The sequence below is a fragment of the Balaenoptera acutorostrata genome, chromosome 11 (genome assembly GCF_949987535.1).
Source record: "Balaenoptera acutorostrata chromosome 11, mBalAcu1.1, whole genome shotgun sequence".
Classification (NCBI taxonomy): Eukaryota; Metazoa; Chordata; class Mammalia; order Artiodactyla; family Balaenopteridae; genus Balaenoptera; species Balaenoptera acutorostrata.
Window position 1 is genome coordinate 44,126,354 of NC_080074.1, and position 22,522 is coordinate 44,148,875.

General features: G+C 35.5%; 1 protein-coding gene across 1 annotated transcript in view; it reads left to right on the forward strand.

The window, feature by feature from the left end:
* CAPS2 (calcyphosine 2) overlaps nt 1–20,840 on the forward strand; it is a 38,845-nt gene extending 18,005 nt beyond the window's left edge. The window contains 9 exon segments of the mRNA XM_007198355.2: nt 2,081–2,155; nt 3,020–3,115; nt 3,204–3,276; nt 6,351–6,469; nt 7,514–7,587; nt 9,178–9,332; nt 12,165–12,284; nt 14,245–14,341; nt 20,665–20,840. Coding sequence (XP_007198417.2) covers nt 2,081–2,155; nt 3,020–3,115; nt 3,204–3,276; nt 6,351–6,469; nt 7,514–7,587; nt 9,178–9,332; nt 12,165–12,284; nt 14,245–14,341; nt 20,665–20,840 — 985 coding nt within the window.
* The last annotated feature ends 1,682 nt before the right edge of the window (nt 20,841–22,522 follow it).

Consider the following 22,522-nt stretch of genomic DNA (forward strand, 5'->3'; position numbering starts at 1 on the left):
TTTTGTCTTGGCATACTCGGCTCGTTCCTCTTCAATATAAATTTTAGATTTAGCTAGTCTAGTTCTATGAAAAATCCTACGGGGGTATTGCTTACAATAATTGCAGTGATAGGCTTCACTCCCCTTATTCATTATTCCCAGAGGAGGAGGAGAAAATTCTGCTTCATAGAGTGGGAAGCAGGAATTGGCATGTGTAGCGCAGCCCTTCCTCTCCTCTTTTTCTTAGGAGCCAGCTGTCTGCAGAAGTGCACAGTCTCACCTATGCACTAAGTTTTACAGGGCCCCTCCCCAGCTGGAATGAGTGGGTTGATCTGTTTAATTCTAGTGTTAAGGACTTAGGTTATTGTTGCTACATTTCTAAGCCATGGTTTCCAAGTGCTTTATCAATAATAAAATTCATATGTAAGTCTTCATCTGCCTGATTCTTCTTTCTCTATTGGTTAAGAACTTGGAGATGTATTGGTGTTACTTATTGGATACATAAAACCCCAACATGGAACTTTCCATTTTATAATATAAATGCCTATTTAATTATTTTATGTTTTCAAAAAGACTCTAGACTCCTTGAAGCTATTATGTCAACCTATCACTGTTAAACTGAGTTCTACTTACCTTTGAGAAGCAATATAATGTAATGGTTATGAGCAATTTTCTTTGGCTCTGCCATGTGCTAACTGTATAACTCTGTAAACTTTATTTTTAGAATGCGGATAATAGTACTTACTTCCTAGAGTTATTGTAAGCATTAAGTGAACCAATACACATTAAAATGATTTTAACACAGACTAGTGTCTAAGAAGTTCTTAATAAATAGTAGCTATTATTATTACTTTCATTTTCTCAGCATTCAGAATTGTTTCAGGCACATAGTGGGCATTCAATAAACACATTAATACTAACGGATTAAATTGAATTAAGATGACCAAGCTTTCATGGCTCCACTCTGTGTTCACAAACTCTCATTTGGTTTACAGATTCTTATTTGCTATATCCTGCTTACCTTTCATAGAGACCTAGATTTTATAGAGGTATAACTTTTCAAGATCTCAATGAGCTACAAACTTACTATTTACATTATTGCAATTTCATTATACCTGCAGTTTTATGGGAATATCATAAAATTACTTAGGAAGGGAAGTAAAGAAACATCACCGAATCTTCAGATTTCTTAATATAAAGGAGATTATTGGTAGTAGGGTGTCAAAGTGTGTGTCATTGGGTTTTGCTTTATATTAGGAAACAGAATTTTAGGACTGGCAGTCCTTGTGAGATAGTTCAATGCTATCTAAAGGCCATAAAGATTAAATAACTGATCTGAGTTTCACAGCTAGAACTATAGCCAAGACTGGAACCTCATCCAGCACTCTTTTTCTCTACTCTATTTTGGCAAAGAATGTTTTCAGCTACGCATAACTGAAAACCTGACTGACAGTGGCTTAAACAAGTCACGATTTATTTTCCTTATACAACCAGCTGCTTGGAGGTAGGCAAGTTGGTTTTAGTTCAGTGGCTCAGTGAGGCGCAGCTCTGGGCTGGCTTCCCTGAGATCATATTCGCCTCTCCGACATGGTTGCCTGATGGCTACAATGGCTCCTAGCATCATATCCCTGCCATGTTCACAGGCAGGAACTCTTCCCGTGCCACTCTCTTATCAGGACAAAAGAAAGTCTCTCCTGGAAGTTTACTGAAAGAACTGGGTCCCTTAGTCACTTCTAATTGCAAGAGGCTAAGAAAGCAAATTCTGTGGTGGGAGAGAGGCAAAGAAGAGGGTTAGAAATGGCTGTCGGGTAGCCCTGCAACTGTGCCAGGCACAAATGTGCTATCTCTGCTCCGTACTGACTTTGTAGCACTTTGATATAAGTTCTAACGTTAAAGTCATTCATGTATTATATACCATAGCTCTGGGTAATTTCTTCTCTGTCTGCCACAGCTAGCAATCTGGAATAAAAAGAGGTTTATACCTCACCTTTATCCAATATGTGCATTTTCAAAATATTAATTTTTGGGGTACTTTTATCATTTACATCAAATTTAAATTTGTAATTTAAATATAATTATTAACAATTGTATTTCTTAGCAGGATAAGAACTCAGTCTACATTAACTGAAAGTATGCTTTCTCATAAAGTACAATTTGATGGTAGGATCATATCAAGGTAATCGTCATTTTACTAAACTTTTTAATCCTATGATTATAAAAAGGTATTTTCTTTGCAAATAGAAATAGCAATAATAATATTAGTTAAATTTGTCACATTTAAGTGAAAAATGTGAATTTAGCACAAACGTTTTTAGGTAATATATATTTAATTTGTTATAAAAATTATGGGAAGTATGAGTCTAAAAGAAAAACATTTCAATTAGAAGTTATTTAAAATGTGACTTTAAAATGTCTTTCAAAAAGAAATTTATAAGTGAATCTTTAAAGATACATATTACTACTAGAAGATTCTAAACTATTTAAAAATCAACACTTATGTAAGCTGCTTTATTTAATTTCATTTTAATGGCTTAAGTTAACACTAAACTATTGGTAGATGTAAAGTGACAAATTCTTAAATCTGTTATCCAGTCTTATAAACTTCCAGTAATACATAATGCTACTTGATGTTCTACATGAATATTAAAGGTAGGGTGGTTTTTTAAAAATTATATTTGTTCAGTGATTTTAAACTTGCCGTGAGAAAAGGTAATAAATGTATATCTATCTCTGAGTGGCTTCTTGCAAGCTCAACATTTTTTTTAAAGGTCTTTCACTGTATCTTAAGTCTATGCCAAAATAGTAATCTATATTGTAATATATCCATATTCATATCAGTGTAAGATAAAGCTTTTTTCTCCATCCAAATCTGACTTAAGTTGACACTTCAGCAATCTCTGTCATGGTTTCCCATAACTCTTGCCCATTACCACACATTTGAGCGAGTTCTGTTATCCCTCCTTGATATACACTATCCATTTATTATTAAATATGAAAAGTGTCCTACTTGAAAATCTTTGATATTATTCTGCTTTTCTAGAAATGGACATGATGCTTGCAGAGAGCTGGTTGGGCTCTTTTTTACTCATGACCAGTCCCTTACAATTTATGAGTATCGGCAATTTGGGAAAAATAGGTATGCCATAAAACATTGTCACAACTCTCAAGATGATTACTTCCCAGAGAAGCTGAATAACTTTACATTTTTGTCATTTAACTTCTAGAACAAATGTGCTTCCTTTTATTCAAAAAAACATTTATTGTCATCAGCATGGACAACTTGGTGATTTTTATACTGTAAGTTGAGCATGTGTGCGCACACATATGTTTTACTCACTGGTGTTGGATTTTGAGGGGTCCTGTGGGGCTAGCGGAGCAGAGTTTCTAGTTTCCAGTTTATTTTTTTCCCTCCTTCCTGAGCAGGGACATTTGTGTTGGCTAATGGTTGATATTTCCCCAGGAGGTTCTGTCTCTCAGCTCCAGATCCCAATGGTCTGAATCTAAGCATAGCATTTATTCCCTGTAACACTCCTTCCACCACCACCAATTCCACAATATAAGCCCAGGAGAGCTTGTCTCTTGGTACTTTTAAAGGCCCTGCCAGGCTATACCACTGGGTAAGTGGCCACTTCAATAGTACCAGGAGTAATTCTCCACCTAATGCAGGATTATCTTCTGAGGACACAAATTTTTCTCCACATGGGGCACTTGGCTTCTAGAGCCATCATATATCTCCTAGTAAGCTTATCTTCCTTGTGATTTCCCTGCCTTGCACATGTCCTGGCGTACGGCGTATAAAAAGGATTCCCTAGCATGAGTCCATCATAGGTAATGTCAGAATTTGTATAGTGCTCTTAAATTTTAAATTGTTACATTCATGTCATCTCATGATTAAAATGTAGCACTATCCACAGTGATCATGTAACAAAAATATACTCATAGGCCAAATCACTGGAAATGGAACTGTGAATAACTTAAAAACATTCCCTGCTTTTGTGGGAATTACAGTCTAATGGGAAACAGTCAGAAGGGCCAGATAGGAGGGGCAATGACCCAGTTTTGTCGAGTCAAAGGAGGCTTCTTGGAGAAAGTGCCATCAAACCTTGACCTAGGTAGGCTGGGATACGTAGATGGAAGAGGGTAGGGAAAGGCTTCCAAGTGGAGGAGACAGCTGGTGCAAAGAACAAAAGCATGAAAGACATGGCTGTTTTTGAGAACTGAAAGTAGTTCAGTGTTGTTGAACTCTGCTTCAAGGTGGGGGTGGGCAAGAGACGAATCAGAGCTTATTAAGGGCGGCCTTTTGTTAAAGACTTGTCGAAAATGTCTTGGGGAGTCACTGAAAGGGAAGAGGTGGATGAAATGAAGGGAGGTGGCATCATCAGGTTTGTGATTTAGAAAGACTTCTCTGGTTGCAGTGTGGGGAATGGATTGAAGACTAGTACAAAGGACCAGATTGGATTGAACTACATTAATCTAGGAAGGAAGTTGAGACAACCTGAATTAGGCGAGTGACTGTGGCTATGAAGCTAATTAGAAAAATTAAAAAAAAAATCTTCAGGCAGTAGAATCATAAGATGTAGTGACCAGCTCGGTGAGGAGTTGGGGGTGAGGAAAACCTTTACATCTCAAACTTGGATTTAATACATTATGCATACACTCTATATCTGTATCTATTATCTATATCTGTGTGTATGTCTCTTAAGCCAGCCTCTAGAGATTGAGAAAAGTAGCTCCAACTCACATTTCACAACCTGTAGGAAGAATGTTTAATGCCTATCCCAGATAGATGAAAGTTACCTCTAGCCCTGAGCTGCTGTCTCTAATAATTTATTTGTTCTCACTGTCCCTGTTCCATATTACTTGAACCAGATGTGGAGCTTTGCTCCCTCTTATGATTTCCAAGAAAAAGAAAGAGAGAAAGAGAGAGGGAGAGAGAGAGAAGAGGGAAGGAAGGAAAGAAAGGAGGAAGGGAGGGAGGGAGGGAGGAAGGGAGGAATGGAGCAAAAGAGAGAGAGAGGGAAAGAGAAAAAGAGAGAGAGAGAGCCACACACAAACTATATATATGATACCTTCGGTGTGTGGCAGACATTTTGAAGGGGATATGGAGGGAGGTTTATATTGCAGCAGTGAACGGAATTTACAATTTGTTATTAGACAGTCTTATTTTTAAAAATATGTCCTTTGAATATTTCCCATGGTAAAGGCCCTCCTCTCAATTTTCTGACTCCTTTCACCTCTTGCTCTTCCCCACAATCTTCTATTTCTTTGTGCAGAAATATTCAACCTTATCTTTCTTTTTGGGGAGCGTTGGGTCTCTTTTGCCTTCCAGGTGTTGCTCTGGAACTTATCTTTTCATTTCTATATGCCCCATCAAGGTCTTTTTTCTAAATACTCCCTAAAATAAATTGTAATGCCAGCTGTTAAGATAATACTTATAGAAACATACACTTGTGTCCATAGACACACACACATAAAAGTGCACCCACATATGTTCACTCACATACATACATATATTGCTTTGGATGCACTGACACAGACCTCATAGATGTACCGTTACGCACACATGTATGTATACACACATATGCTTAGATGCATAACCCTGCTACACATATCATGTAGTCTCTTTAATTGCTTAAATAATAATTTCAAGAAAATTTATATACATTTCAAAGAGTGAAGAAGGTACTTATAGTTACAAGTTTTCTAAAGTAAATGCTCCAGGATAAAGGAGAGGAGAGAAATCTCTTCCCTTATTTTCAAAAGAGATAATTAAGCCTCTTATTTTAAATTTGTGTTTGTCCATATTTGACCATATTTATTTGAGAAACTCAGAAATTAAAATAATAACAATTTTCTAAGTTTGGATTAAGGATTTTTGAGGGGAATTTTTTCAGCAAAGCCTTGATTCTCTAAATAGCTTAAAATTAGTTTTACATTTATGTAATGTTTGTCATCAAAAGACCAGGTGAAAGAGGGTGATGAACCTGTCATAGTTCATCAATTTGCAGCACATATTTCTGTGGATTAATAGCTCTATCTCTGTATTTTGGGGTGTCATAATTTCCACTGAAATAACTTGTCCTTTCTTCCTCTGATTCTAAAAAACAATTGGAGTTCTTATTTTTTTCACATGAATTGTTGAATCTAAGATTGTTCTAATTGGGAGATTGGGAAATTAGTTCTCCTATTTTCCTATATTATTAGCTGAAGCCTGTGTTGTTTCTAAATATTCTCTCAATATACTTTTTTATTAGTATAAAAGTATATCACATCAGATATAATCAAACTTGAATATTTAAAGTTAGTATTAGTTGTAGTTTACTTCTTATATATTTTATAGTTTAAATAATTCAATTTGTTCATTTCTTTAGGGTGCAAACTTGACATTTTTGAGTTCTGATCATCCCAGACTTCCAGAAAGCATAAAAGAAAACACATTGCTTACACTTTGAATCACAAATATTGATCAGAGAGCTTTGGATTCTCTCAAGTAAGTCAAACATGCATTTGTCATTTTGGAGGTAAGTGAAAACATTATGTTTATTATATTAAAATGAGATTCTATATCAAAGCATTTTGATTTTAGTTAAGATTTATATTTAAAAAAATAAAGCATAGCTATACATATCCATTTTATGTGCTATATCTTGTACTCAAATACACTCCATGTGTGGGAACAGTTATAATCAAGTAGAAATTTAAAATGTCCCATTTTAAGTTAAAGTACTTTATTAATTTGCCTGTGCTATAACACTTTTATTTTACCGAATGCTACCAAAATAATACATTTTAAAAGATGGGATACAATACAATATAATAACAACTTTTCCCACATTTTTAGTGTGATGCTTTTTTTAAGCACTAAAAAAAGTCTTGGGTTCCACATGCTTGTGGTATTCATTGATTGATAATACATATAATGAAAAAACAATGCTATGAATCAAAAGCTTTTAAATGAATTTTGGTTTTTTTTTCTTCTTATCACAGAAAACATATATGCCATTCTTGTGGAGTGTTTTTTGGTGCTAAATATAATCAAGATAACAATAATTGGTGTACTCTCTGTACATTAGAGGCCATTTGCTATAAATTGGCTATAAGGAAGTCTGTGCTTCTTTGTCTTTTACTGTATTGTTCAATATGATTGCATTTTTTTTTTTTGCTTTTTAAAATAACATTTTTACATTTTATACATTTAAAGGTAAAACTGCTTTTAAATTTAATAGTTTTAATTAAGTATTTTAAAAGAACATTGAAATAGCTACAAAACTGAATATAATGTTTAAAGGTAGTTCTTGGAAGGTTTAAGGATTTTAGCTTTTGATTTATCATATTTAATTCTCCCAAGGATTAAAGCAGGGAGCAAAGGTGGGACTTGATTAATCTCTAAGCACTCTTCCAACTTTCTGTAGCTTATTAAGAGTGAGAATTTATTTGAGAATTTCTTTGAGTCTAGAGCAGGGAAAGCTTAGAGTTTCCATACTCAAGATTGCAAAACAATATATTTTTATCACTGCGAACATGTCAATTGCAGAACTGATTCTGTGGAACATGATGATGTAACCAATGAAGAAGCCAATGACAGATTGGTTTTCAAGGCCATTCAAGGTGTGTGTCATTACTATACTCTCAAGTATTAATTTTCAACCATTTTCTTTGTAAGTAGTAAAGCAGTATTTTCCAGATATTGCTTAGTTTTTTGGCACTTGATTTATATTTCCTATTTGCTTTCCTATCTTTTTATAAATTTATACACACATACATGTTTAAAAATATTTTTAGTATTTCTCCTACTTTAATGATCCTTTCTAACTGAATAACTAGTATTTTATGATTTATGAATTTAAAAATTTTAGAAAGTACTAGATAGTATGGGTTTTATTCATGAAATGAATATAAGTGATTTTTGCAATATAGTACTTGTCTTATGCATTAGATGATATCCTAAAGAGATTTGTGGCGGCCTAGTGTGAAAAAAAAATACTAGACTGGGAGCCAGATTCATGTTTGGAGCCGTTCATCCAGTAGACATATGACTGTGTATACTCTTGCACCTCTTTCGTTATATCTAAAATAGGGATAATAACCTCTTTTATTAACTTTCAGAGTTGTTGTAGGTGATAAGTGAAATATATGTAGGTTTTGGTACTCTAAAGCATTTTATAGATTTGTTTCTAGAGTCCACTCTTGTAATCAATACAGTATACTAGGCTCAAATAGACAAGTCCTTTGTTGAATCTCATAGTCAAGAAGGCAGGAAGGCATTAAACAAGTAATCACAGAAGTCAACATATAATTTATAAATTTTGATAAATCCTGATTTATCATATAAAGATGATATGGGAGTAAGAAGGCTAAAAACAGATTTAAAAGTTGTCTGGGATTGGTATTTGAACTCTCAAATATTCTTGATGCCATTGTTACTAAATAGTTTTCTCTGTTCTATCACGATCAATATGGTATTTGTCACTATTGTATCTAGTGACATTTGTTTTTTCTTCTAATGTATTATATTTAATAACTGCTCTGGTAAAGTTACCTATATTTTCTCAAGTAAAGATGGAACAAACTGCATCAAATGAAATCTGTCCCACAATGAGAATGAGCCTAAGAATATAAATTCTTATAAATTCCTAGAAGAAAGGGTTACTTTAAATGTATAAGTATAGGATAGCATTCCAAAGCCTTGATGCTATTTAATATATAACCTACAGTTTGAAGATTTCAAACTATTTTAGAAATTTTGAACTGATGAATTGATGTCAGGCAGATCACCCAAAAATGTGTAATTCAGTTGGTAATTACAAAGAAAGAGGAAAGAGATTAAAGATATGGGCTTGATAGATGAAGAGGAAACCTGGAAAATTTTTAAAAACTAAGATTTTATTTGTAACATTTAGGTTATTTTCATGCTGATAAAGTGAACCATTATTTTCCTATATATAAAATATAACACTTTTACCACACAGTGGTGCTATTGTTCTGGTATATTTTACATGTGATTTTGTATATAACCCCCTTTACTAAGAGCATTCTATTTTTCAAAGCCTTTTGTCAGTCATACGTATGATCTGGTTGCATATTCACATCCCTTATGTCAGTTATATCAACTTTAATTTTCTTACCGGAGAGACAATTGCAATTTGATACATTTGTGCATAGGAATAATTAGTTTCCATCTCTCTTCTTCTTAAACAGATGTGCTAAAAGAACAGCTATGTAAAAGAGGTGTTTGTATTTTGACTGGATTGAGAAAATACCTTCAACAATTGGACAAGGAAGGAAATGGACTTTTAGATAAGGCAGATTTTAAGCAAGCTTTAAAAGTATTTCACTTAGAAGTGTCTGAAAATGTATGTACCACAGATAATTCTCTGCAGTGAATGACATATTATTCTTCAGTGGTCTTATTCACTTTTCTACTGAAATTTTAGTAGTTCATTTGTCTCCTTCTTTATGCCTCATTATCAGTGTTAAGCCATCAGGCAAGTCCCGCTGATTTTTTAAATGTCAACATTCATCCCTCCCTCATATACTTATTAAGAGCCTAATAAGTGGGCATTGTTCTAAACTCTGAGAAGACATACTCTGTACTCTTAAGGTCTTCATAAGTAAAGGAAAGAAAAATATAAATGATTACAAAACAACATGATAAGTGTTAAATAGAGAATGCTTTCAGAACATGTGAGATAAATTGCAAGCCAGGTTATGGAGAAGGAAGTTCATAGGATTCCTGGAGGTGGGTACATGTCCGAGCTGAGTTTTGAAGGATGAGGAGGAATGAAGCAGACGAGAGGGGAGGAGGAGTGTGGATCAGACAATGGCTACTTCAGGAAAGGGAGAAGCACATGGGAAGGCTTCCAGGGGAGAGGGAGTGCGGCAGGTTCCAGGAATTGCCCCAGAGGCTTCACCCCTACCTTTCCCTCTGCTGTGAGTAATCTTCCACCAGACCTTTGCATGGCTGAATTTTCACATCATTCAGGTTTTCTCTACTAAGAACACTACACTGACACCTCCATCTAAAGGAGCATCCCATCTGATCCCTGATCCTCTCTATACCATTTTTCCATTTTGTTTTCTTTATACCACTTTGTATATATTCTCTGGCTCTGCCTGCAGTAGAATGGAAGTCCCATCAGGGCAGAGACCAAGGTGCTTCTTGTTTCCTGCTCTATTTCTAATACCTCGAATAGAACCTGGCGTTTGGCAGGTGCTGAATAAATAGACGATGCATGAGTTGAAATAGATAGATAGGTGGAAGGAAGGAAAAGAGAAGAATGGAGAGAAATAAGCCTAGCAGTGTCCATTACATTAAAGCTTTGCATGCTACTCTCAGAAGTTTGGATTTTATCCTGAGTGTATATGAATTTGAAACATGTCTACCTCAAGGGTTTTAGATAAGGCATTCTCTTGCATTGTTCTCTTTTGCTTCAAATCGTCTTGTCACAAGATATAGTACATTTTGTGGGAGGAACACTGGAAATTGAATTTATGAGATAAAGGTTCAAGTTCTAGCCTTAACATTTGAACTGTGTGATCTTGAATAGGCCTTTTCACTTTTCTGACAGACAGACTCTGGTGGAGCAATCCAGAGATAATACTTATAGTCAGAGTTGCTTTGAAACTCAAATGAGAAAATTACATGCCTTATCAATTGTAAACTTCTGTGCCGGTATGGTATTGCTTATTATTGCTGTGCTATACCTGTCTTGTGTTTTTTTACAATATTTAACCTTGTGGCCCACCTAGTGACACACACTAGGGATTATCTAACTTCATCTCTTCCTTGCATTAATAATAATAATAATAATACTAGTAATATAACAGCAGTAGAAAATTAGAAAGATGTGGTGTCTTACACCCTGTTTTTTCTTTTCCTCTATAATATCACTGGAGGCTGCCCATGCAATGAGAAGCAAAAACAAGAACATAAGAATCACCAACCTGGGTCTAATTCTGGCACTAGTTTTAGGGAAGGAAAAGTCATTCTTACTAATTTGAAATTTAAAAAAATTGGTATGCCCCCTAAATAGCCTAATTTATATAGAGATACTATCAATAAATATACCTTAGTTTTTTTTCAACTGAATTATCATTTTCCATCCTGCACCATATTTTAGAAAGAGTTATATAAATTTGTTGCCACTTTTGGTAAATTATTCAGTTCTTGAAAAATGTTTCTTTTAAGCTTCTAGCATTATCTTTTAATTCTAGTATCCCTTGAGTTGGGTGAGCAAATTCATCTTCTATCCATATTACGTATGATTTTAAAGATTAAGCTCATTTTCACACTTAAAAGCTCATTTTATAGACCTTAAAGTCTTTTTATGTACAGGGCATTACAACAGACCAAAAAAATGTATGGGTTGTTGAGAACTGCAGGGGGGCAGGGCGTCTTAAGTTTCCTTATTAAAATTTTAATTGAAAAAATTAGGAGGAAATGGAAGAGAATATTTTGGGGGTAACCATTATTTGTCAGTCACCTTGCTAGATGTTTTATTTATATTCTCATTTAAAGCTAACAACTTGACTGAAATATTGAAAATCTATTTATCTGAGTTTAAGAAAATCTCATGCTGTATTTTTTTTGGTTGTTGTTAGGAACTTTATGAATAGAATATTCTATTAAATAGTGCATTTGCCAAAGAAGTAAGTGGCAATAGTAAAATGAATAAATTGGCATAAGGGATCTACTCAAAACAGCACCTTTCAGTGTAAATCATGGAATAATTGTTAGAGTCATTCAAATCTCTTATACTTTCAAGTATGAAGACTAGCAGAAGTACAGTCAGTATCCTGATGCCTTTTGGAGGCATTCCAGTAAGTGAAGTGACTTCTTAATTGTCACTGATATAATACATTAAAGATAATGAAATGGTCAAATTCAAGTGAATGGTAAGCATTTTTTATTGAAAAATAAATAAATTTAAAAAGATACATTTGTGATTTATTGCCACTCTTAAATGTTTCTTAACTTTATGGAACTGTCCACTACAGAGTTCCTCTAAATAAGCTTTTTTAGTGCCTTTGATTGGATTTATAAGTAACTTTTTAGAATTTTCTTATTAAGTCCACTACCTTGTCTAGGGCTACAACAGATGTAACAAAATGCTATTATGATGATTATTGTTGTGGCCATATATAAATTAAAGGTGTAACAGTGGTCTCTGTGTGATCATTTCTAGGATTTTGAGTCTTTGTGGCTAATTCTAAATGGTTACGGCAATGGTAAGGTTGATTACGGAGAATTCAAGCGTGCCGTTATTGGTGAAATGAATGAATACAGGAAATCATTTGTTCAAAAGGTAACTTGAAGTAATCTTTCAAATAGTTATTTTTAATAGATTTTTAGGTTCATTCTTTTAAATCTTTAATGAATTACCATTGAAAATGTTTTAAATTCCTTTCCCTGTAATGTATTTTGGGTTTAGTAAAACACAAACACACACATACACATACAAATCTACCCAGTATAAAGCAAAATAAATTATGCCTATGTTTTAGGAAAATATTATAAAAGGAAAATAAAATCTGAAATTAAATTTCAGTTCACAAATTACTAATTCCATAAATTGCTGGCTCCATATAGTTATATGTCTATATCTATTATTAAATATTTCCAAGCCTCAGTTTCTTATCTCACAGAACTGGTCTAAGGTATTACATGTAAAATTACGAGCATTATAGCTGTCCCAGTGTCAAGGCTCAATGCACATTATCTTAGGATGATGACTAAAACATGTTTCTCTACTTTTTAAATATGCATGCTAAATGTTCAAATGAAGATTAAAATGATCATGTTAAATTGTAATTAAAAACAGGAGCTCTGACTTCTTATGTAGGGGAGAAGATATTAGGTTCTGGTAGCCATTTTTAGAGCATGCTTTTGAGCAATGTAGTTTTCTTTTTCTTTTGTATATGTACCTAATATAAAATGTATATTTATCTAATACTGAAACAAACCTATTGTGAATAGGGTAGTATGAACAATTACATCAGGTACAAATCTCAAATAGAAAATATCAAAATCTTTATCTTTACTGGCCAAAAGACAAAATAAAAACCTTATGTTAAACAAATTCACCACATAATATTTATAAATTTGCATATATTTTTACCTTACATGTCCTGGTGATAGGTGTGAGTATCAGGAGTAGAAACTGGAGGGTTGTCTCTTTCATAAGTCTTGGTCCTGGGAATAGAGGACAAAAGTAGACTTAGTTTGCTAGGGCTACCATAACAAATACCATAGACTGGGTGACTTACACGACAAAATTTGTTGTCTCACAATTCTGGAGGCTAGAAGTCCAAGATCCAGGTGTCATTAGGTTTGGTTTCTCCTGAGGCTGCTTTCCTTGGCTTGTAATTAACTGGCTGTCTTCTCCCTGTGTTCTCATGGTCATCCCTCAGTCTGTGTTGTCTGTGTCCTAATCTCTTCTTCTTATGAGGATACCAGTCATATTGGATTAGGGCCAGCCCTAATGATTTCATTTTAATTTAATCACCTCTTTAAAGGCTCTATCTTCTTCTGCAGTCACACGCTGAGGTACTGGAGGTTAGGGCTTCAACATATGAATTTTGGGGAGGATGCAATTCAGCCCATAACAGGTACCACATACCTGTGACATTATTGTGAATAAACAAACTTGATTCCAGTTTTGACTCATCTGCAAATGTAGGATGTTGCTTTTGGTCAGTTGTATGTTTCTATGGACCCACTCCTCTTCTCAATAAAATATATTTTATGATCCTCAGAATTGCATTGAATTAGAGGAGTGAAAAAACAACTAGCATTTCGAAAGGTAGTGTTAAATTTCAGGAAATAGAGTAACACAACCCATTTAAGAATTATTTAACTTTCTCATTGATTTTAGTAATGGAATATTTGCAGGTTTACTTTTTGAATCAAAATAGTCCTGGTCATTTGCCTTGGCCATTTATCAATTTCATGTGATTCGTAGAGCTGAAAGTTACCTGAGAGGTCTTTTACCCAACTCCTCAGTGTGCAGAAGAGGAAAGCCAGGGTAACAGAGGTTAAGTTACTTTCTCAAGGTCAGGGTGCTAGAAAGTGGTAGTGCACCTTAAGTGCAGGTTACCGAATATCTTGCTCCAATATCTTTCTCCCTGTTTTCATGATGCTTCCTTCATATACCACTTTAGTACTTTAAACTGTCTTGTTTAGAGGTCAAAAATAACCTACTGCAGAATAGAAAATTAGGTTCTAATGATTTCATAGAAAAAAATAACACTTCTCTCTTTATTTAGGCCTTTATGAAACTGGATTTTAACAAAACAGGCAGTGCGCCTGTTATAGACATAAGAAAATGTTATTGTGCAAAGAAGCATCCTCAAGTAATTTCAGGTAATTATTACAAGTCAAAATGCATTAGATTTCTAAAATGTGAGTTAATCAAAGTATTATCTTTAAATTATATTAATTTATAGCATGGACTTGAGGCCATTAAGTGAGGACTATCACCTCTTTCTTTCTCAAGATTGCTTTGGCTATTCGGGGTCTTTTGTGTTTCCATACAAATTGTGAAATTTTTTGTTCTAGTTCTGTGAAAAATGCCAGTGGTAGTTTGATAGGGATTGCATTGAATCTGTAGATTGCTTTGGGTAGTAGAGTCATTTTCACAATGTTGATTCTTCCAATCCAAGAACATGGTATATCTCTCCATCTATTTGTATCATCTTTAATTTCTTTCATCAGTGTCTTATAATTTTCTGCATACAGGTCTTTTGTCTCCTTAGGTAGGTTTATTCCTACATTTTATTCTTTTTGTTGCAATGGTAAATGGGAGTGTTTTCTTAATTTCACTTTCAGATTTTTCATCATTAGTGTATAGGAATGCAAGAGATTTCTGTGCATTAATTTTGTATCCTGCTACTTTACCAAATTCATTGATTAGCTCTACTAGTTTTCTGGTAGCTTCTTTAGGATTCTCTATATATAGTATCATGTCATCTGCAAACAGTGACAATTTTACTTCTTCTTTTCTGATTTGGATTCGTTTTATTTCTTTTTCTTCTCTGACTGCTGTGGCTAAAATTTCCAAAACTATGTTGAATAATAGTGGTGAGAGTGGGCAAGCTTGTCTTGTTCCTGATCTTAGTGGAAATGCTTTCAGTTCTTCACCATTGAGGATGATATTGGCTGTGGGTTTGTCATATATGGTCTTTATTATGTTGAGGAAATTTCCCTTTATGCCTGCTTTCTGGAGGGTTTTTTATCATAAATGGGTGTTGAATTTGGTCGAAAGCTTTCTCTGCATCTATTGAGACGATCATATGGTTTTTCTCCTTCAATTTGTTAATAAGGTGTATCACGTTGATTGATTTGTGTATTTGAAGAATCCTTGCATTCCTGGGATAAACCCCACTTGATCATAATGTATGATCCTTTTAATGTGTTGTTGGATTCTGTTTGCTAGTATTTTGTGGAGGATTTTTGCATCTATGTTCATCAGTGATATTGGCCTGTACTTTTCTTTCTTTGGGACATCTTTGTCTGGTTTTGGTATCAGAGTGATGGTGGCCTCGTAGAATGAGTTTGGGAGTGTTCCTCCCTCTGCTATATTTTGAAAGAGTTTGAGAAGGATAGGTGTTAGCTCTTCTCTAAAGGTTTGATAGATTTCACCTGTGAAGCCATCTGGTCCTGGGCTTTTGTTTGTTGGAAGATTTTTAATCACAGTTTCAATTTCAGTGCTTGTGATTGGTCTGTTCATATTTTCTATTTCTTCCTGGTTCAGTCTCAGAAGGTTGTGCATTTCTAAGAATTTGTCCATTTCTTCCAGGTTGTCCATTTTATTGGCATATAGTTGCTTGTAGTAATCTCTCATGATCCCTTGTATTTCTGCAGTGTCAGATGTTACTTCTCCTTTTTCATTTCTAATTCTATTGATTTGAGTCTTATCCCTTTTTTTCTTGATAAGTCTGGCAAATGGTTTATCAATTTTGTTTATCTTCTCAAAGACCCAGCTTTTAGTTTTATTGATCTTTGCTATCGTTTCCTTCATTTCTTTTTCATTTATTTCTGATCTGATCTTTATGATTTCTTTCCTTCTGCTAACTTTGGGGTTATTTTGTTCTTCGTTCTCTAATTGCTTTAGGTGTAAGGTTAGGTTGTTTATTTGAGATGTTTCTTGTTTCTTAAGGTAGGCTTGTATAGCTATAAACTTCCCTCTTAGAACTGCTTTTGCTGCATTCCATATGTTTTCAGTTATTGTGTTTTCATTGTCATTTGTGTCCAGGTATTTTTTGATTTACTCTTTGATTTCTGCAGTGATCTCTTGGTTCTTAAGTATTGTGTTGTTTAGCCTCCATGTGTTTGTATTTCTTACAGATTTTTTACTGTAATTGATATCTAGTCTCATGGCATTGTGGTCAGAAAAGATACTTGATACAATTTCAATTTTCTTAAATTTACCAAGGCTTGATTTGTGACCCAAGATATGATCTATCCTGGGGAATATTCCATGAGCACTTGAGAAGAATGTGTATTCTGTTGTTTTTGGATGGAATGTCCTACAAATATCAATTATGTCCATCTTGTTTAATGTATCATTTAAAGCTTGTGTTTCCTTATTTATTTTCATCTTGGATGATCTGTCCATTGGTAAAAGTGGGGTGTTAAAGTCCCCTACCATGATTGTGTTACTGTCGATTTCCCCTTTTATGGCTGTTAGCATTTGCCTTAGGTATTGAGGTGCTCCTATGTTGGGTGCCTAAATATTTACAATTGTTATATCTTCTTCTTGGATTGATCCCTTGATGATTATGTAGTGTCCTTCTTTGTCTCTTGTAATAGTCTTTGTTTTAAAGTCTATTCTGTCTGATATGAGAATTGCTACTCCAGCTTTCTTTTGATTTCCATTTGTATGGAATATCTTTTTCCATCCCCTCACTTTCAGTCTGTATGTGTCCCTAGGTCTGAAGTGGTTCTCTTGTAGACAGCATATATATGGGTCTTGTTTTTGTATCCATTCAGCCAGTCTATGTCTTTTGGTGGGAGCATTTAATCCATTTACATTTAAGGTAATTATCGATATGTATGTTCCTATTACCATTTTCTTAATTGTTTTGGGTTTATTATTGTAGGTCTTTTCCTTCTCTTGTGTTTCCTGCTTAGAGAAGTTCCTTTAGCATTTGTTGTAAAGCTGGTTTGGTGGTGCTGAATTCTCTTAGCTTTTGCTTGTCTGTAAAGCTTTTAATTTCTCCATCAAATCTGAATGAGATCCTTGCTGGGTAGAGTAATATTGGTTGTAGGTTTTTCTCCTTCATCACTTTAAATATGTCCTGCCACTCCCTTCTGGCTTGCAGAGTGTCTGCTGAAAGATCAGCTGTTAACCTTATGGGGATTCCCTTATGTGTTACTTGTTGTTTTTCTCTTGCTGCTTTTAATATTTGTTCTTTGTATTTAATTTTTGATAGTTTGATTAATATGTCTTGGTGTGTTTCATCTTGGATTTATCCTGTATTGGATTCTCTGTGCTTCCTGGACTTGATTAACTATTTCCTTTCCCATATTAGGGACATTTTCAACTATCACCTCTTCAAATATTTTCTCAGTCCCTTTCTTTTTCTCTTCTTCTTCTGGGACCCCTTTAATTCGAATGTTGGTGCATTTAATGTTGTCCCAGAGGTCTCTGAGACTGTCCTCAATTCTTTTCATTCTTTTTTCTTTATTCTGCTCTGCAGTAGTTATTTCCACTATTTTATCTTCCAGGTGACTTATCCGTTCTTCTGCCTCAGTTATTCTGCTATTGATGCCTTCTAGAGAATTTTTAATTTCATTTATTGTGTTGTTCATCATTGTTTGTTTGCTGTTTAGTTCTTTTAGGTCCTTGTTAAACATTTCTTGTACTTTTTCTATTCTATTTCCAAGATTTTGGATCATCTTTACTATCATTATTCTGAATTCTTTTTCAAGTAGACTGCCTATTTCCTCTTCATTTGTTAGGTCTGGTGGGTTTTTGCCTTGCTCCTTCATCTGCTCTGTCTTCTCATTTTGCTTAACTTACTGTGTTTGGGGTCTCCTTTTCGCAGGCTGCAGGTTCATAGTTTCCGTTGTTTTTGGTGTCTGTCCCCAGTGGCTAAGCTTGTTTCAGTGGGTTGTGTAGGCTTCCTGGTGGAGGGGACTAGTGCCTGTGTTCTGGTGGATGAGGCTGGATGTTGTCTCTCTGGTGGGCAGGTCCATGTCTGGTGGTGTGTTTTGGGGTGTCTGTGGCCTTATTATGATTTTAGGCAGCCTCTGTGCTAATTGATGGGGTTCTGTTCCTGTCTTGCTAGTTGTTTGGCATAGGGTGTTCTGCACTGTAGCTTACTGGTCGTTGAGTGGAGCTGGGTCTTGGCATTGAGATGGAGATCTCTGGGAGATTTTTGCCGTTTGATATTACATGGAGCTGGGAGGCCTCTTGTGGACCAGTGTCCTGAACTTGGCTCTCCCACCTCAGTGGCACAGCCCTGATGCCTGGCTGGAGCACCAAAAGCCTGTCCTCCACACAGCTCAGAGTAAAAGGGAGAAAAAAAAGAAAGAAAGAAGAAGATAAAATAAAATAAAATAAAGTTATTAAAATAAAAAATAAAAAATAATTTTCAAGAAAAAAAATGTTTTTAAGTAAAAAAAAAAAAAAGGACAGAGAGAACCCTAGGACAAATGGTAAAAGCAAAGCTATACAGACAAAATCACACAAAGAAGCATACACATACACACTCACAAAAAGAGAAAAAGGGGGAAAAATATATATATCGTTGCTCCCAAAGTCCACCTCCTCAATTTGGGATGATTCATTGCCTATTCAGGTATTCCCCAGATGCAGGGTACATCAAGTTTGTTGTGCAGATTTAATCCCCTGCTCCTGAGGCTTCTGGGAGAGATTTCCCTTTCTCTTCTTTGTTCGCACAGCTCCCGGGGTTCAGCTTTGGATTTGGCCCTGCCTCTGTGTGTAGGTTGCCTGAGGGCGTCTGTTCTTCACTCAGACAGGATGGGGTTAAAGGAGCAGCTGATTCGGGGGCTCTGGCTCACTCAGGCGGGGGGTGGGGGGAGGGAAGGGTATGGAATGCGGGGCAAGCCTGCGGCGGCAGAGGCCGGCGTGACGTTGCACCAACCTGAGGCGCGCCGTGTGTTCTTCCGGGGAAGTTGTCCCTGGATCCCGGGACCCTGGCAGTGGCGGGCTGCACCGGCTCCCGGGAGGGGCGGTGTGGATAGTGACCTGTGCTTGCTCACAGGCTTCTTGGTGGCGGCGGCAGCAGCCTTAGCGTTTCATGCCTGTTTCTGGGGTCCGGTCTGATAGTCACGGCTCGCGCCCGTCTCTGGAGCTCCTTTAAACGGCGCTCTTAATCCCCTCTCCTGGCGCACCAGGAAACAAAGAGGCAAGAAAAAGTCTCTTGCCTCTTTGGCAGCTGCAGACCTTTTCCCAGACTCCCTCCCGGCTACCCGTGGTGCACTAGCCCCTTCGGGCTGTGTTCACGCAGCCAACCCCAGTCCTCTCCCTGCAATCCGACCTCCGAAGCCCGAGCCTCAGCTCCCAGCCCCGCCCGCCCCGGCGGGTGAGCAGACAAGCCTCTCGGGCTGGGGAGTGCTGGTTGGCAGCCTTCCTCGGTGCGGGAATCTCTCCGTTTTGCCCTCCGCACCCCTGTTGCTGTGCTCTCCTCTGTGGCTCCGAAGCTCATCCCCTCCGCCACCCCCCCACCGCCCTGCCATCTCCGCCCGCGAAGGGGCTTCCTAGTGTGTGGAAACCTTTCCTCCTTCACAGCTGCCTCCCACTGGTGCAGGTCCCGTCCCTATTCTTTGTCTCTGTTTTTTCTTTTTTCTTTTACCCTACCTAGGTACGTGGGGAGTTTCTTGCCTTTTGGGAGGTCTGAGGTCTTCTGCCAGCGTTCAGTAGGTGTTCTGTAGGAGTTCTTCCACATGTAGATTTATTTCTGATGTATTTGTGGGGAGGAACGTGATCTCCACGTCTTACTCTTCCGCCATCTTGAAGCCAAACAGTAAAGTTTAGTATGTTCTTTTACTATAAACAGCTGAGGCCCTTCCTGAGATACAGCAAAGTTTAATGGGAAACCTGTGGGAATTCCAATCAGAGAGATCCACGTAATTCACTGCTTAACCATCTACTGTCTGTGTCCGACCAGTGGAAATAGCCTACTTAATGTCAGAGATTAAAAATAGAATGAGTTAATCAAGTAAAATATCTTCCAGCAAAGATTTTCATAGGCCTCTGAATCCTGTGTTTGCAGTAATATTTTCTAGCTGCAGTTATGAGTAACTGCTTCATAAAGTAACTAATGCCTTTAACACATTGCATTACTGTGTTATCAGCCTATAAATCATGAAACTATTTACTTGTGTTCTTCTTTCCTCATTTCTAATGGGAATGAAACCGAGTTGTCTAAAACATTAACAAATACAAGAATATCTACAGAAGTAACTATTATTTTGCCTATACATAAGGATACACCCTGTCAGACGCTTTTAAAAGATGCTTCAAATGTGTGTTAAAGTCCTCACCATTAAATTCTAGTTCATACAAGAAAATGTTTAAATAAATTGAAGGGTAGTTTGACATAAGATTTCAAATTGTTGGAAAGATTTCATCAGGTGACTTAAGTATTTCTTTATCATCATCAGCCAATTCACTGAACTTTTAAGGACATTGTTTCATAGTCAGTACTATTTTACAGGACATTCCACAGAGGAAGAAATCAAAACATCTTTTCTAGAAACATTGAAAGATGCCTGCAGTAAGTCTGATGAAGTGTCATATGGTGAATTTGAAGATTACTATGAAGGTCTAAGTATAGGGATAGTAGATGATGAAGATCTTGTTAATATCTTATGTACTCCATGGGGGATCTAGTTTTTTAAAATGAGTATGTAATCAGTACTAAGCATTTTAAAGGAGAGATGAATTGAATGTTAAGTATCAAACACTGGAATGTATTTTTCTAGGCATCTCATTATTCTGTTTGTTTGTTTTTGTTGTTTTCTCAAAAAAGTTGAGCCTGGAAAGAGAAGTATTCAGAAAAATAGATGTAAGGGTATGTGTAAATTCACACACATGTATGAGTGCTCGCCTGCTTATAAGTTTATAAAGATCTGTCTTTTTGATTTATTACTTATCTTGAATAAGTAATTATTCAAGTAATTTTAGTAGGTCATATTTTATTAGCTTTCATAGAAAAGTAACATCTGTATCAAACAATAGGTGAGCAGCTATACAGTAACCACGTTTCTTGTCCATTGATTTTTTTTGCTACCCATTCCCCAAAATATAATTGCCACCATTCTCAATTTGATGAACTAGACTTGGGCCCAAAGCCTATGAGACTGAAATAGTTCAGCTTGCTTCAAACATCTGAAAATGTTAAATGAATTAAAGGATATGCAAAAGAAACTTTCCATGCAGTGTGATTATAGATGTTTTCTGTACATAAATATTTAGAATGGTGGAGGCTTACCCCTCAAATGCTTATTTAAACACTGACTTGTCTTGTGAATTCTTGTCTTCCAAATCATGTACTATTGCTTGTTCAATAGAGCACAATGTAATTATTCTGGTGACCAGTTCTATTTGTTCTTTTATTCTCTTTTTAACTGCAATTCCTATTACCTGCACAGAATTATTATTTAACTAGAAACAATACAAAATGGGAAGAGAAATATTTTCTTAGAATATTAAATAAAGACCTCAAAAAGTATGTTATCACTTGTATGGACTAAGGGATAATTTAGTAATTCTTAACCAAAATGTAAAAAGTTCATTTGTGTCCTAAAATGAATGTATGCTATCCTAAATAACACCTCCTTTTGGTATACTAAACAACTGAAACATTTTTTTCTAAATAGATCTTATTTAACAGTTAGATGTAATCATTCTTTATAAATTCTTCTACGTTCCTCACATCTCTTTGGAAATACAGAGAGAAGAAAAAACTTTATAGAGTTATTTTCAAGTTTGTGGTTTAAAATTTTATGTATTAAGATAAAACAAACTATAAAAAATAGTGTCAAGCAAAATAAGAAGTGGTTGAAAAATGAAAATACTGTGTAGAATATGAATTTTGGCATATAGCTTCATATCTTTGACAACATTATCAGAAATGTGATGTGTGTGAACCCCATAAATTTAAAGTAGTACTTTTTCAAGATTCGAGGAGGTACTAAAACTTTCTACTGAAATATCAGAAACAAAGTATGCATGGACATTTTAGTGCTATTTTCTCTAGCTAAATTCTTTATTCCTTCTTCAATTAGGTTATTGTAATTAAAACAATATGCTGGAAGATGTTTTGACAGAAATAAGTCTATAACACTATTTCTGAGTCGCATTCTTTTTCTTGGAAAAATTTATCCAACTGTAGTCATTTTAAACCCTACAAATTGTTTTCACATTAAAATGACTAATAACTCTGGGTGTTCAATATGCATGTAATATTTTTCATTGGTAAATTTTTATTTAGTTCTTCTTAACAAATCTATTCTTAATATTGTTATGTCATATTTTCCTGTGAATATAATCAGAAAATGTATAGGCTGTCA